Genomic DNA, 15,264 nt, shown 5'->3' with positions numbered 1-15,264 from the left:
ATTGAACCCGAAACCTCATGGTTCCTGGTCGGATTTGTTAACCACTGAGCCACAACGGGAACTCCTGCAGTCAGGTTCTTAACCCACTGTACCACAAAGGGAATTCCTGTACTCATTTTTTGATCCTTGTTGATTTTATTCTTTAAATATGTGAAACATTTATAAGATTTAAAAGTCAAACTATATAAAAAGGTATATTCTGAGAAATCTTATTCTTTTTTTTTTTTTTTTTTTGCCATTTCTTGGGTCGCTCCCGTGGCATATTGAGGTTCCCAGGCTAGGGGTCGAATCGGAGCTGTAGCCACCGGCCTACGCCAGAGCCACAGCAACGCGGGATCCGAGCCGTGTCTGCAACCTACACCACAGCTCATGGCAACGCCAGGTGGTTAACCCACTGAGCAAGGGCAGGGATCCAACCCTCAACCTCATGGTTCCTAGTTGGATTCATTAACCACTGCACCACGACGGGAACTCTTAGAAATCTTATTCTTATCCCTACCTCTTATACTTTATTCCCATCCATCTCTAAAGGTAACCAATTTTATTAATTTTGGTTTATCCTTCTGTGTTTCTTTTCATATGCGAAGTAGAGTACTAAATCTGTTCCTTTGTAGTTTACTTCCTTTACTTACAGAAGTCTTTTAGTGATCTTAGTCATTTTTTAAATCAGCTACATAGCATGTAACAACAAATGGGAATTTAGTTAGTTCCAGTATTTTATAATGATAGTAATATTGCAGTCAATATGATGACCTTTTGCATATATTTTGTCCTTTTGGAAATGTATCTTCAAGGTGAATTCCTGGGAGTAAGATGACTGGGGCAGAGGGTCAATGTCTGTTGGTATAGTTTTTCCAAACTCTCCTCTGTAGTGATTGTACCATTTTGCACTCTCACCAGCAATGTCTGAGGGCACCTGTTTTTCCACAGCTTCTGGGGAGAAATTGTATCTCAGTGAATTTTAATTTCTCTTTATGATTGAAGCTTAACATATTTTAATCAGTTTAAAGGCCATTTGTTTATCTTTTTTGTTAACTGTCTTAGAATTGTTGTTTTTAACCACTCTACAAACTGCTGAGTTCCATTTTTTTTTTTTTTTTTTAAGGGCTGCACCTGCAGCATATGGAAGTTCCCAGGCCAGGGGTTGAATTGGAGCTGCAACTGCCAGCCTACACCGCAGCCGCTGCAACGCCATATCTAAGCCGCATCTGTGACCTCTGCTGCAGCTTGCAGTAACAATGATTCTTTTTTTTTTTTTTTTTGCTATTTTTTGGGGCCACTCCCATGGCATATGGAGGTTCCCAGGCTAGGGGTCGAATCGGAGCTGTAGCTGCCGGCCTACGTCAGAGCCACAGCAATGCGCGATCCCAGCCGCGTCTGCAACCTACACCACAGCTCACAATCGTTAACCCACTGAGCAAGGGCAGGGACCAAACCCGCAACCTCATGGTTCCTAGTCGGATTCGTTAACCACTGCGCCACGACGGGAACTCTGAACACTGATTCTTAACCAGTGAGGGGCCAGGGATTGAACCTACATCCTCATGGATACTAGTTGAGTTCTTAACCCACTGAGCCATAATGGGAGCTTGAGTTTCACTTTTTTATGTTTCCTTCTATGTATGATATATATTATAGACACTGTAATATATGAGCATGTGTGTCTGTGTGTGTGCATATATGACATATTTATTATTCTAGTTTTCTGCAGGCTGTCTAATCTTTTTGTTATGTGGCCATGTGGGAAAATTGACGACTACGTTGCTTTAGATAGTCAAGGAAGATCCCCTTTTTTAATTTTGAGAAAAAAAATGCAGAAAAATTAAAAAATATTTTGTACAATTATCCATGTTGTATTTATTGCCAGTTCTTTTTTCTTTAAGATAAAATATAAAGTGAAACAAATTTTCCCTTTATTCACCACCTTTCTGCTGTTCTTCTCTCTGCTCCAGAGGCAGCTACTTTCTTGGGTCTGGTGTATTTCTTTCTAGGTCATTTTTAAAATACATATTTACATATAATAAATAACAAAATATTGTAATATTTGTAATGATTAAAATATATATGTGTATGTCTGTATCATGAATAATATATAGTATTACTAGGGTACGTTCTGAAATTTTCCTAAATGATACATGTTAAGCATGTCATTCTACATTGTGCTTCTTTCATGCAATATCATGTTTTTGAGATCCATCTGTGTTGCTTTCTATTGATCTAGTCCCTACCTGAAATACCTGTTTTTTGTTATGTTGTTAAGTCAAGGTTAGAGATAGAAAGCTCAGGTGTTAAGATAGAATCAGATGTAGCTGGAGGAGACTGACCTGAAGTGACTTTTTTATTCACTGGAAAAGACTGTCACCAAAGATTAGAAGTAGATATTGTTATTTACATTGTAGGACAATTTTTCTTACTTTCCCTAGTTCCCATTTTCCTTTTTCTTTAGTGGAGGTGAGTTTACATTTTCCAGAGGCTTCATCAATAACATTATAGGATCAGACGAAAAAATACAGGTTAGTAATTACCTTTTTGGGGTTGCCAGACCCCTTGGGTCCACAGAGATGATTATGGGTGTCCTTGATATGTATTTAGTAGTTCAGAAAACCAAACAGAAATTGACGGACTGCCTAGGCTAACTAAAATACCAAGTTTTAGAAGCTTTTGGCCAGTATGTGTAAAGTCACTGGGTTGACATATTAGCCATCTCATTTTGATAACTCTGTAAATTATGTTTTTATTTTTATTTTTTTTTTGTCTTTTGTCTTTTTTGTTGTTGTTGCTATTTCTTGGGCCGCTCCTGCGGCATATGGAGGTTCCCAGGCTAGGGGTCGAATCGGAGCTGTAGCCACCGGCCTACGCCAGAGCCACAGCAACTCGGGATCCGAGCTGTGTCTGCAACCTACACCACAGCTCACAGCAACGCCGGATCGTTAACCCACTGAGCAAGGGCAGGGACCGAACCCGCAACCTCATGGTTCCTAGTCGGATTTGTTAACCACTGCGCCACGACGGGAACTCCCTGTAAATTATGTTTTTAAAATGACTTCTGGAGCTCCTCTCATGGCTCGGTTAATGTATCTGACTAGCATCCATAATGATGCAGGTTCAATCCCTGGCCTTGCTAAGTGGGTTAAGGATCTGACATTGCCTTGAGCCGTGGTGTAGGTCACAGATGCGGTTCGGATCCTGCGTTGCTGTGGCTGTGGCATGGGCCAGCGGCCACAGCTCCTGTTCGACCCCTAGCATGGGAACCGCTGTATGCCACGGGTGTGGCCCTAAAAAGCAAAAAATAAAGTAAAATAAAATAAAATGACTTCTAAAGATACAATTCTGTATAGTACCTTAAGTGCATGGTGAGATGTATTTATTAATGCATTTATTAATGTATTAGTACGTTAGTGACAAATGCAGTTATTAATGCAACCAATACTCCAATCAAAATCTTGAGTATTTCTGTTACTCTGGAAAGTTATTTTGCACTCTTTTCTCATTTTCCTCCTCTTCAGAGGAAAACGCTATTCTCATTTCTATCCACATATACCACTTATTCTACAGTATCATATAAATGAAGTCATACAGTATATATTCTTTCGTGTCTGGCTTCTTTCTTGTAGTATAATGCTTTTGAGATTCATCTGTGTTTGTATATATCAGTGGTTCTCTCTCTCTTTAAAGATTGCTGTGTGGTAGGTAGTCTGTTGTATGAGTGTTTATCCATTTTGGCCATAAATATTTGATTTAAAATTTTTTTCTGTTATAAATAAGACTGCAATGAATATTCTTACACAAGTGTTTTGGTAGCCATGCAGTTTCATTTCTTTGGGGCAGAATATTAAGGAGTGGGATTATAAGGTAGATGTATGTTTAATTTTAATGATATTTTTTGATTAATTAATAAGAAAAATGACATCACTTAATATATGTAGTTTGATAGATCAGGCTTTCAAAGTAGAAGTACAAGGAAAAGAAAGTAATAAACAGCCCCTTTGTGTTTAAATGTTTGACTGTGCGGTTGTTTCACTCACTGCATTTTTTTGTTTTTTAAGGGCCACTCTTTCAGCATATGGAAATTACCAGGCTGGAGGTCAAATCAGAGCTATACCTGCTGGCCTATGCCACAGCCACAGCAATGTAGGATCTGAGCCTCATCTGCGACCTATACCACAGCTCACAGCAATGCCAGATCCCTAACGCACTGAGCAAGGCCAGGGCTTGAATTTACATCCTCGTGGATACTAGTTGGATTCATTTCCTCTGCACCATAATGGGGACTCACTGTATTTGTTATAGAAAAGTGTAAACTCATACCTTCCTTGGGTTTGTTTCAGTGTTTAGGTAAAATCTGATAAGAATATGACAGCCATTTTTACCAGTATAGCTCTTTACTTGCTTTTTTTTTTTTTCCCTCCTAACTTTCTAATGGACTATTTTAGAAGAAATGGAGCTGTCACCCACATCAAGATTCAGAACACTGGTGATTACTATGACCTGTATGGAGGAGAGAAATTTGCCACTTTGGCTGAGTTGGTCCAGTATTACATGGAACATCATGGGCAATTAAAAGAGAAGAATGGAGATGTTATTGAGCTCAAATATCCTCTGAACTGTGCAGATCCTACCTCTGAAAGGTCAGTTACATTTTAATAATTACAGAGTCTGCATCTATTCCATCCCATATGTGTGATATGAATGCATTATGGAGGTTTGGCGTCTGTTTCTCCAACTGTAGTCTAAAAGTTTTACTAAAATAAGAATAATAGGATCAGATTATTCTCAGAGTGCCTTTTCCTTGCAAAAGCTTCAGTCAGTGTTACTTACACTCATTCCACAGAGGTCCCAGACTATTCCTATATATACTTGGTACATGCAATAATATTAGGATTATTAAACCTGAGCCTTGTTGAACTTTGAGAGTTGGGAGAGGAAAACAAAACAGCAGCAGTTTCCCGTAGTAGCTCGTGACCAGCTATTCAGCAGTGCCACCAACAGATGTCAGTTTGAGCTTAGAAGTAGGAAAGCAGAGAACTCAAAGGGCCAGATTTTTCATCAGTTCTATTATATTAGATCCAAAAATGTTTGGGAATGACCTTGCTTAGAGTGAATTGTATTATTTTAGAGATCTTTCCCCCATGTTGGAACTAAGCTGATGAATGCTGGGGCGTGACTTTGTTTGTATTGACTTTATTGGTTTTTTGCATCCCCACTCTCCTCTCTGACTTAGTACCAAATTGGGGTCTCTGATTTAGGTTTGTATATTTTCTATATTCAGGTATGTTTCTTCAACTTGTACCATTATGTCACTGATATTTTATGCTGATAATTTGTTTTCTAGCCAAATAATTATGCAAAATGCTGTTAGCCAGCTATGTGAGGTTTTATTTCTAGATTTTACCCTGTTCAGTTGAGAGTAGATGAAAAGTATCTTAGAGTACATTCCTTTAGTGATGAGCCATTAGCACTATGTGCTATGATCATGCTTATTTTCTCACCAAGATCCTGAGGGAAAAAGGCCCATTATTCACATGACTATGTTAACACGTTTTCTGTAGTAATTTAGAGAAGTGTTTCATAGTCTAACCTTGGATGGCCTGCATTAGGACCCTGGTGTGCTGATTAAAAATGCGTATTGCTGGGTCCCATTCAGACTTGGTGTATTGGTATCTCTGATTTTGAGGCATGGGAATTCACATTTTTAGCAAAATCTCTCACCCTTGTCCAAGTCTTATGTGCATTAAAGTTTGAAATGATGATCCAGCAGATTGTCCAAAGATTTTTTTCTTTTTTTTGTCTTTTTGCTATTTCTTTGGGCCGCTCCCGCGGCATATGGAGGTTCCCAGGCTAGGGGTCGAATCGGAGCTGTAGCTACTGGCCTACGCAGAGCCACAGCAATGTGGGATCCGAGCCGCATCTGCAACCTACACCACAGCTCACGGCAACGCCAGATCATTAACCCACTGAGCAAGGGCAGGGACTGAACCCGCAACCTCATGGTTCCTAGTCGGATTCGTTAACCACTGCGCCACAACGGGAACTCCCAAAGATTTTTTTTTTTTTTTTTTTTGTCTTTTAAGGGCTGCACCCAAGGCATATGGAAGTTGCCAGGCTATGGGTCAAATCAGAGCTGTAGCTGCTGGGCTGCACCGTAGCCACAGCAACATAAGATCTGAGCCACATCTGCAACCTACACCATAGCTTGAGGCAATGCTGGATCCTTAACCCACTGAGCAAGGCCAAAGATCAAACCCGTGTCCTTATGGATACTAGTTGGGTTTATTACTACTGAGCCATGACGGCAACTCCCCAAAATTGTTTTTTTTTGGTTTTGTTTTGTTTTTTGTCTTTTGTCTTTTCAGGGCTGCATCCACAGCGTATGGAGGTTCCCAGGCTAGGGGTCTAATCGGAGCTGTAGCCGCCGGCCTGTGTCACAGCCACAGCAATGCTAGATCCGAGCCATGTCTGCAGCCTACACCATAGCTCACGGCAATGCTGGATCCTTAACCCACTGAGCAAGGCCAGAGATCAAACCCTCAACCCCATGGTTCCTAGTTGGATTCGTTTCTGCTGTGCCATGATGGGAACTCCAACTCCCCAAAATTGTTGATAAAGAACTTGGAAGCTATTGAAGTATAGGTTGGAAATCTGAAAAAATTTGGAATGCTTGAATTAATTTATAATGAAGACCCTTTTTCTTTTTCTTTTTTTTTTTCTTTTTTTCTTTTTTTTGTCTTTTTGCCATTTCTTGGGCTCCTCCCGTGGCATATGGAGGTTCCCAGAGCTAGGGGTTGAATTGGAGCTGTAGCTGCTGGCCTACGCTAGAGCCATAGCAATGCGGGATCTGAGCCAAGTCTGCAACCTACATCCCAGCTCACGGCAGCGCTGGATCCTTAACCCACTGAGCAAGGCCAGGGATGGAACCCGCAACCTCATGGTTCCTAGTCAGATTCATTAACCACTGAGCCACGATGGGAACTCCCAAAGACCCTTTTTCATATAGCTTGCATGCCAAAGCAAGGGCAGACCTTCATATGATCTTCTGTTTCTACCATAACTTTCTATTATAATTTTTTTAAAATGACTAATTAAATAGTTGGTTCTTTTAGAGTTGGGCAGTAGAAGAATGACAAATTGCCTTTTTAAAAGATGGGGGATTTAAAAGAAAACAGGATAGATTGAGGATATTTGCCTCCAAATGACTGTGGGCTCATTTAAAGAGTTTAGTGGTCGCTCTTACCATCCTTATCTTTTTTCCTGACTGCTTGAGAAACAAATTCTGTCTTATATGGGGTGGATCAGTCTCTTGGAGGAATGTGTTTTTAATTGTGTTTAGGAGAGGTGACCATGTTTGGTAGTTTTGTGAAAGAATGTTGTGAACTCATGGCAGAACGCAGTTGATTTTCATTTAAAAATTTTTAGGTGGTTTCATGGACACCTCTCTGGGAAAGAAGCAGAGAAATTATTAACTGAGAAAGGAAAACATGGTAGCTTTCTTGTGCGAGAGAGCCAGAGCCACCCTGGGGATTTTGTTCTCTCTGTCCGGACAGGAGATGACAAAGGGGAGAGCAATGATGGCAAGTCTAAAGTGACCCACGTCATGATCCGCTGTCAGGTAAAGCTCTGAGTGAACTGTGGGTCTGGGGAAATGTCATCTTTGGGTGGTTTTTCTGCTGGGAGAAGGCTGACACTATTCCTTCCAGAGTCAGGTTTTCTCTCTTCATTTAGTCAAGGACTTCTGCACTTCTAGTACATTGTTAATTATAATTGTTTCATCATTTCAGAACTTTATTAAATTATTTCCTCTGGCAGATCAAGTCATGCCTCAGTGCATCACCTTCTGCCCTGCAGTATCTCAGGCTGTTTGTGCTTGATTGCCCCTGGAGTCTGCCTCAGGCTCAATTTCTAAACTCATGGCCTTAGCTCCTCCCTTGGGCTGACACTGTCAAGCCTGTGACTACATTTGTTTTCATATTACACTGCATCAAGGCTGGGGGACGTGAACTCACTATTTCTTTCTTTCTTTCTTTCTTTTTTTTTTTTTTTTTGGTCTTTTTGCCTTTTCTTGAGCTGGTCCCACGGCACAGGGAGGTTCCCCGGCTAGGGGTCAAATCGGAGCTGTAGCCACCGGCCTTTGCCAGAGCCGCAGAAGCTCATGATCCCAGCCGCGTCTGTGACCTACACCACAGCTCACGGCAACGCCGGATCATTAACCCACTGAGCAAGGGCAGGGACCGAACCCACAACCTCATGGTTCCTAGTCGGATTTGTTAACCACTGCGCCACGACAGGAACTCCCTCACTATTTCTTATTTTTAGTGTGGTGGCTAGACCAAGGAGGTTGGTTCTTGGTCAATTACATCAAATTTTGTTGTTTTGACATAGTTTCCTGAATAGTAACTGACTATTCACTTATTGCCTTAGGTTTTTTTTTTTTTTTTTTTTTTTTGTCTTTTGTCTTTGTTGTTGTTGTTGTTGTTGCTATTTCTTGGGCTGCTCCCGAGGCATATGGAGGTTCCCAGGCTAGGGGTCGAATCGGAGCTGTAGCCACCGGCCTACGCCAGTGCCACAGCAACACGGGATCCGAGCCTTGTCTGCAACCTACACCACAGCTCACGGCAACGCCGGATTGTTAACCCACTGAGCAAGGGCAGGGACCGAACCCGCAACCTCATGGTTCCTAGTCAGATTCGTTAACCACTGCGCCACGACAGGAACACCAGGTTTTGTTTTTTTTTTAATTTAAATTTTATTTTTTTCTTTTGCCATTTCTTGGGCCACTCCCGTGGCATATGGAGGCTCCCATGCTAGGGGTCAAATCGGAGCTATAGCCTCCGGTCTACCCCAGAGCCACAGCAATGTAGGATCCGAGCCGCGTCTGTGACCTACACCACAGCTCACGGCAACGCCGGATCGTTAATCCACTGAGCTAGGGCAGGGATCGAACCCGCAACCTCATGGTTCCTAGTCGGATTTGTTAACAACTGAGCCACAACGGGAACTCCACTGCCTTAGGTTTTTAATAAGGTTTTAAAAAACCCAGCTTTATTGAGATGTAATTCACACACCATACAATTCACACTTTTAAACTGGACAATTTGGTGACTTTTGGTATATTCACAGATTATGTAACCAATAACACTGTCTAATTCCAGAACATTTTCATCACCTTAAAAAAAAAAATGAACTGTGTTCATTACCAGTTACTCCCCATTTTTTTCTCCTTCCCTCAGCTCTTGGCAACCGCTAATCTCTTTGTTTCAGTGGATTCACCTATTTGGGATATTTTATGCAGATGGAATCATGTAATATTTAGTCTTTTCTGGCTGACTTCTTTTACATGCTAATAGTATGTTTTCAAGGTTTATCATGTGTAACGTGTGTCAGTAAACTCTTTTATTGTCCAACATTTCATTGTATGGATATACCACATATTGTTTATCCATTAAAAAACTGATGGGCATTTTGGCTATTGTGAATAATGCTGCTATGAATGATAGCTTTTGTGCTATTCTCTTTGATGAGACATCATGTTTGTATTTTAATTTTTAAAGTATAGTTTTCTTTAGTTCTTTGAATATATTTATGCTAGCTGGTCTTTAAGCTTTCTCAAGAACTGTTTCTATTGAGTACTTTTCCTCAAGTGTGGACCATCCTTTCTTGTTTCTTTGTATGTTTCATAAGTTTTTGTTGGAAACTACAACAAAAATAAATAATATAATGTGGCAACTCTGGAAATCCGATACCCTCCTTTCCCACAGTTTGTTGTTGCTACTTTTTAATTGTTCCTGTAGTTGTTGCTTTTGTGTGTTTAGTAACTTTCCCATATTCTTTGTCATGGGTGGCCACTGAAGTCTTTGCTTTGGTAGCTTAGTGATCAGTTAATGATCGGACAGAGATTTCCTTAAATGCCTCGAAATCTTAAATCTCCCAACCTTTGCCAGGGAGGCTCTATGTGTGTGTGTTTTGGGACATGTCTGCCTTCATTGATCTGGCACCTTAAAACTCTGCTTTAGCCTTCATTTTCTGCTTGCACTGAACCTCAGGATCAGCTAAAGATAAAAATTAGGGCCTTTTTAAATCTTTCCTGGACTTCACACTGCCCTACACATGCACGTGTCCTTTTAGATTCTCAGGGATATGTTGGAGGTTTTCAGAGCCCTCTGTGGATGTTTGCTTTTAAGTTTTTGGTCAGTCTCTTATTTGTTTTAACTGGTATTGCTGCTGTAGGCAGCTGTGATATTAAGCAATTGCTACTGATTGTTTTTGGCAGTTCCCTTGAAGGCAGGGCTGAGTGAGCTCTAAGTCAGTCAAATAAAGATGAGCTCTAAAAACAGGGCTTTACCAGGGAGCTGCTAAACAAGTCAGTGATGATTCTCTGGGGATAGGTCTTGGTGCTCCAAATCCGTCTTGTCTACTCTAGTCCTACTAAGCTGCTTTGTTTTCACAGCTACTATGGCTGTTGGTTTTCAAGGCTACCAAGAAGCTGGGGAGAGGTAGGTGGGAATAGGGCAAGTTAAAAGGCCACTCTTTTTCTTGAATAAATGTTCCTTGGACTGTTAGAGGTTCTTGGTTAATTTTCAGGGTTCTGAAAATGTTAATGACAATTTTTGCCAGAGTTCTTGTTATTTTTGTGGAAGAGTGGATTTTCAGAGATCCTTACTTTGTCATTCTGAAAGTACTTCTTTCCTCCTTTTATTTTATTTTAAAAAAATTTTTTTGGTTTTGTTTTGGCCATACCTGTGTGATATATAAGTTCCCAGGCCAGGGGTCGAACCTGCGCCACAACAGTGACCTCAGCCGCTGCAGTGACAATGCTAGATCCTTAACCCACTGCACCACAAGGGAACTCTCCCACCTCTTATTTTCAAAGAAAAAGATCATACCCAAATATCTTCATATATCATTTTTGGGGTTTTGTGTTTTCTAATTTAACCATTTTCCTGTTGTTTTCCTGAAATAGCATGTTCTGTTGTGCTTATCAGAAAAATTTCCTGGTTTCTGTTTATAATTTCCCTTTTAAATTTTCATTAGAAGGTGAAAGTAAAGTATGTTGGGCTTCAGTGCTGCCTCACCAGCCTTGGAGTTTGTTGTGTTTCAGAGAGAAGTAGTCATATTTATCTTCTATTTAGCAGCCTTATGTATAAGTCACTTAGGCTAAGTAAATAGTAAAAAATATGGTTTTTCTTTTTTTTTTTTCTAAACTGTTTATTTGACTTATGGGGAGAAACTTTTTTGAGGCCTAGTTATTGTCAGATACTTGCTTAAAACTTCTCACACCTCACAATGAACTGTTTTACATTCGGTCAACTTCTCCATTTTCATCATCTTTTTTGCTTCCTATTCCTTTGTGCTCGTATAACTGTTTGATCTTTCCATTATTGGGGGAAAGTTAGTCTCCGTACTTGAGTTGGGAAAAACAATAATTTTTTTTTGGCTGTGCCTGTGGCATGTAGAATTTCCTGCGCCAGGGATCAAACCTGTGCCACAGTAGTGACCAAGCAGTGACACCAGTTCCTTAATTTGCTGCCTCACACAGGAACTCTGAAAAACAGTAATTTAACGTAAAGGTCATGAACATAATTTTTTTTTTTTTGTCTTGAAAGGAACTAAAATATGACGTTGGTGGAGGAGAACGGTTTGACTCTTTGACAGATCTTGTGGAGCATTACAAGAAGAATCCTATGGTAGAGACATTGGGCACAGTACTACAACTCAAGCAGGTAAGATAAACTCCATCTCCTTATATAGAATTTAAAAACTCCTAATATAGAATATCCCATATAGACAGAAGTAGAATTGTATGATGAACCTCCATGGGCTCATCATCCAGCTTCAGTTATGATCAGCTCATCAAATCTTGTTTCATTTATTACTCTACTCACTACCTACCTTCTGTAGTATCTGGAAACAGATTCTAGAAGTTACATCATTTTCATGACTATCTCCATATGTATTTCTTTCTTTTTTTTAGGGCCACACCTGCAGCATATGGAGGTTCCCAGGCTAGGGGTCCAATCGGAGCTACAGCCTCCAGCCTACTCCACAGCCATAGCAACACAGGCTCTGAGCCCTGTCTGAGACCTACACCACAGCTCATGGCAATACTGGATCCTTAACCCACTGAGCAACACCAGGGATCGAACCTGTGTCTTCATGGATGCCAGTCAGATTCCGTTTCCACTGAGCCATGACAGGAACTCCTCCATATGTATTTCTGAAAGGCCTTATGGAGTTTTTAAAGCAAGTTTTCATTGTAGATCCACCTTGGTTACCTTTAGGTGATCATACCTTTTCACTTTGGCGTCACTGAGATCATGCTTATTACTTAGTAACAAATGATAACATCGCTCTACCATTGTGTTCTATTTATAAAGAAAAATAGATTTAAATTTATATCAGCAAAGTCTGTGGAGATTGAAGAAAGATATATTTCCTGACAAGACAGAAAGGAAAGTGAAACTCTAGTTGAAAACTTTTATTGTGAATACTGTGGCCTGTGAACTTCCTGTCCTTACCTTTATGAACACCAGCACCAATATAGAAGCCATTTTTTTTTTGCATTAACATTTTCTTCCGTAATACTTTTTTTCATTTCACACCAACTGCTGAATTTGATTAGCCCCTCAACACAACTCGTATCAATGCTGCTGAAATAGAAAGTCGAGTTCGAGAACTAAGCAAATTAGCTGAGACCACAGATAAAGTCAAACAAGGCTTTTGGGAAGAATTTGAGGTAAGTTATTAAAAGTTTTTTTTTCCTGACGTTATTTATTAAATCCTATTTTTAATGGAAGAGCTGTTGGTCTCGTGTTTAGGATTGGATCTGAAAGACTTGAATCTGCATCCTTTCTTAATTTGGCCATTGATTGACATGGAGCAAGTTGCTGAAGCTGCTTTTTCAAATAGAAGGGCATTGTGTTCTGGGAGAAGGGAGTTGGCAGTTAATATTAAATGGATGAGCCAATAGCTCCATTTGCTCTTTTGGTTTGGACCGCTGGCAAAACCCCAGAAGAACAAAAGGATCTAATTCTTTGGAAGATTTCCAGCATTGGCTGGGATTTACAAAGAATCTATAGCCTTGTTTCAGTAGTAAGTAAAAGAGAATTATCTTATGGTGGTTTTAATCGGGGAATTTATAACTCTTATAACTTTGAGAGGTTAAATGAACCAATTTCTTTCCTGGAAGTTGTTTGGGTAGGAGAGTGCCCCCAATGAGAGTGGGTGGTGTTCCTGTTGCACGAACCGTGTGTCATCTGCCAGCTCATTGTAATCTTCTCATCTCTCTCTTCTTATCCCTTTGACAGAAAACTTTCCTCCAGAACAGTTTTTTTGATTGTTTTGTTTTTGTGCCATCTTTACCTTCCTAGTTATCCTTAGCATGTAGCACAGGGCCTGGTACTCTATAAATATTTGTTGAATGAATATTTACATTTAGCCAGTGTTTATGTTATTTTATTATTACTACTCTCTTTATGGGAATGATTAGTTCATACTTTTTGTAAGACTTTAGAATTCATAAATATTTATGTAAGGAATAAATGAATGAGTTAATGGCCACGTGAAGTCATTTTCACCACAGTGTGTCACATCAGCTTGGTGAGATAGATATGATTTTCATTTTATTGATGAGGAGCCTCAGGCTCAGGGAGGTTAAGTATATTGTCCAACTTCTGTATTATGAATATTGATTGAATTACGGCACTGACGATGGGTACAGAATAGAACAGTCATGGTCTTTGCTCATCGTTGCTGACCAGAGGCTTGACCTCACATTTATTCTTTTATAACAGCATTGGGTTAGTCACCAAGGTGAACAAGATGGACAGAGTTTCATCTTTTAAGGAGCTTCGAGTTGAGAGAGGGAGGACAGTAATGAAAAACATAGCTGAAAAAGTGATGATCAACACAGTGAGTCAGAATTTTAAAATCTCAAGCTCACTGTTCTCTTCATTCTCACCTGCCAGTGTAGATAATGAAAGGCAGCGTTTCAACATTCCTTTAATTATTTCATTGAGTTCATTTAGTCTGCATAAGCCTCATGAGGGCTGATGGATATGCACAGAAATTTTATTTTTCAAAACTTTGTACTATGTAAAAATTTAAATGTATACAAAAGCAGAGAGAATAGGATAATTACAGAAATACATACTACCTATCACCCAGCATTAACAGTTGTTGACATCTGGCTAGTTTTTTAAAACTACATCCCACTTACTCTGCCAGCCCTGGCTTATTTTGAGGCAAATCCCAGTTGTTATTTCATCTGAAACTATTTCATTAAAAAAAATTATAACTGGAATATCATTATCACTTCTAAAACTATTAACAATAATTGCTTAATATTAACTCATGAGTCACTCTTCATATTTTCCTGATTTACACACACACACTTGCAGATTGATTGAAATAGGAAATTTTCCCCCACTTGATATGAAAAAAATTTTGAATGTATATAAAATAGATTTGTATAAAGAATCTCCATGTACCATTATCAGTTTCACCAGTTACCCCATATATTACATAAATTACCATAAATATTTCAGTATTTATGGTAATTTATGTAAAATAAATTAAATAAAAATAAATTAAATTAAAATATTAACCCAAATACCATTTCCACATCTAAAAAAGATAATAAAAATTTCAGATAGCTAGTCACTGTTCTGTGCTTGTTGTCTTTTTTTTTTTTTTTATAACAGCCACACCTGCAGCATATGGAAGTTCCCAGGCTAGGGGTTGAATCAGAGCTGCAGCTGCCAGCCTGTACCACAGCCATCACAATGATGGATCCGAGCCACATCTGCAACCTGTGCTGCAGCTTGGAGCAACCCCAGATCCTTAACCTACTGAGTAAGGCGAGGGATCAAACTTGCATCATCACAGATACTATGTCAGGTTCTTAACCTGCTGAGCCACAATGGGAGCTCCTTTTTAAAAAAATTTGTTTGCTGGAGTTCCCATCATGGCTCAGTGGTTAATGAATCCTACTAGGAACCATGAGGTTGCGGGTTCGATCCCTGCCCTTGCTCAGTGGGGTAAGGATCCGGCATTGCCGTGAACTGTGGTGTAAGCCGCAGATGCGGCTGGGATCCCGTGTTGCTGTGGCTCTGGGGTAGGTGGGCGGCTACAGCTCCAATTAGACCCCTAGCCTGGGAACCTCCATATGCCGTGGGAGCAGCCCAAGAAATGGCAAAAAGACAAAAAAAAAAAAAAAAATTTGTTCGTTGTGAGATCATTATTTAAATAAGTTACCTCCTACCCCAGTCTGGA

General features: G+C 39.9%; 1 protein-coding gene across 5 annotated transcripts in view; it reads left to right on the top strand.

The window, feature by feature from the left end:
* Positions 1-15,264, top strand: part of PTPN11 (protein tyrosine phosphatase, non-receptor type 11) — an 89,877-nt gene that overhangs the window by 26,008 nt on the left and 48,605 nt on the right. For 3 of the 5 annotated variants that reach the window (XM_013990364.2, XM_021073562.1, XM_013990361.2), the window contains exons 3-6: positions 4,434-4,628; positions 7,414-7,606; positions 11,598-11,714; positions 12,614-12,727. In XM_013990364.2, the coding sequence (XP_013845818.1) occupies positions 4,434-4,628; positions 7,414-7,606; positions 11,598-11,714; positions 12,614-12,727 (619 nt within the window). The remainder of the gene's footprint in view (positions 1-4,433; positions 4,629-7,413; positions 7,607-11,597; positions 11,715-12,613; positions 12,728-15,264) is intronic. The other 2 variants (XM_013990362.2, XM_021073563.1) reach the window with 1 other exon arrangement.

Source organism: Sus scrofa, chromosome 14 (assembly GCF_000003025.6).
Source record: "Sus scrofa isolate TJ Tabasco breed Duroc chromosome 14, Sscrofa11.1, whole genome shotgun sequence".
Lineage (NCBI taxonomy): Eukaryota > Metazoa > Chordata > Mammalia > Artiodactyla > Suidae > Sus > Sus scrofa.
The sequence above is the reverse complement of the archived record's forward strand: the minus strand, read 5'-3'. Positions and strand labels throughout refer to the sequence as shown.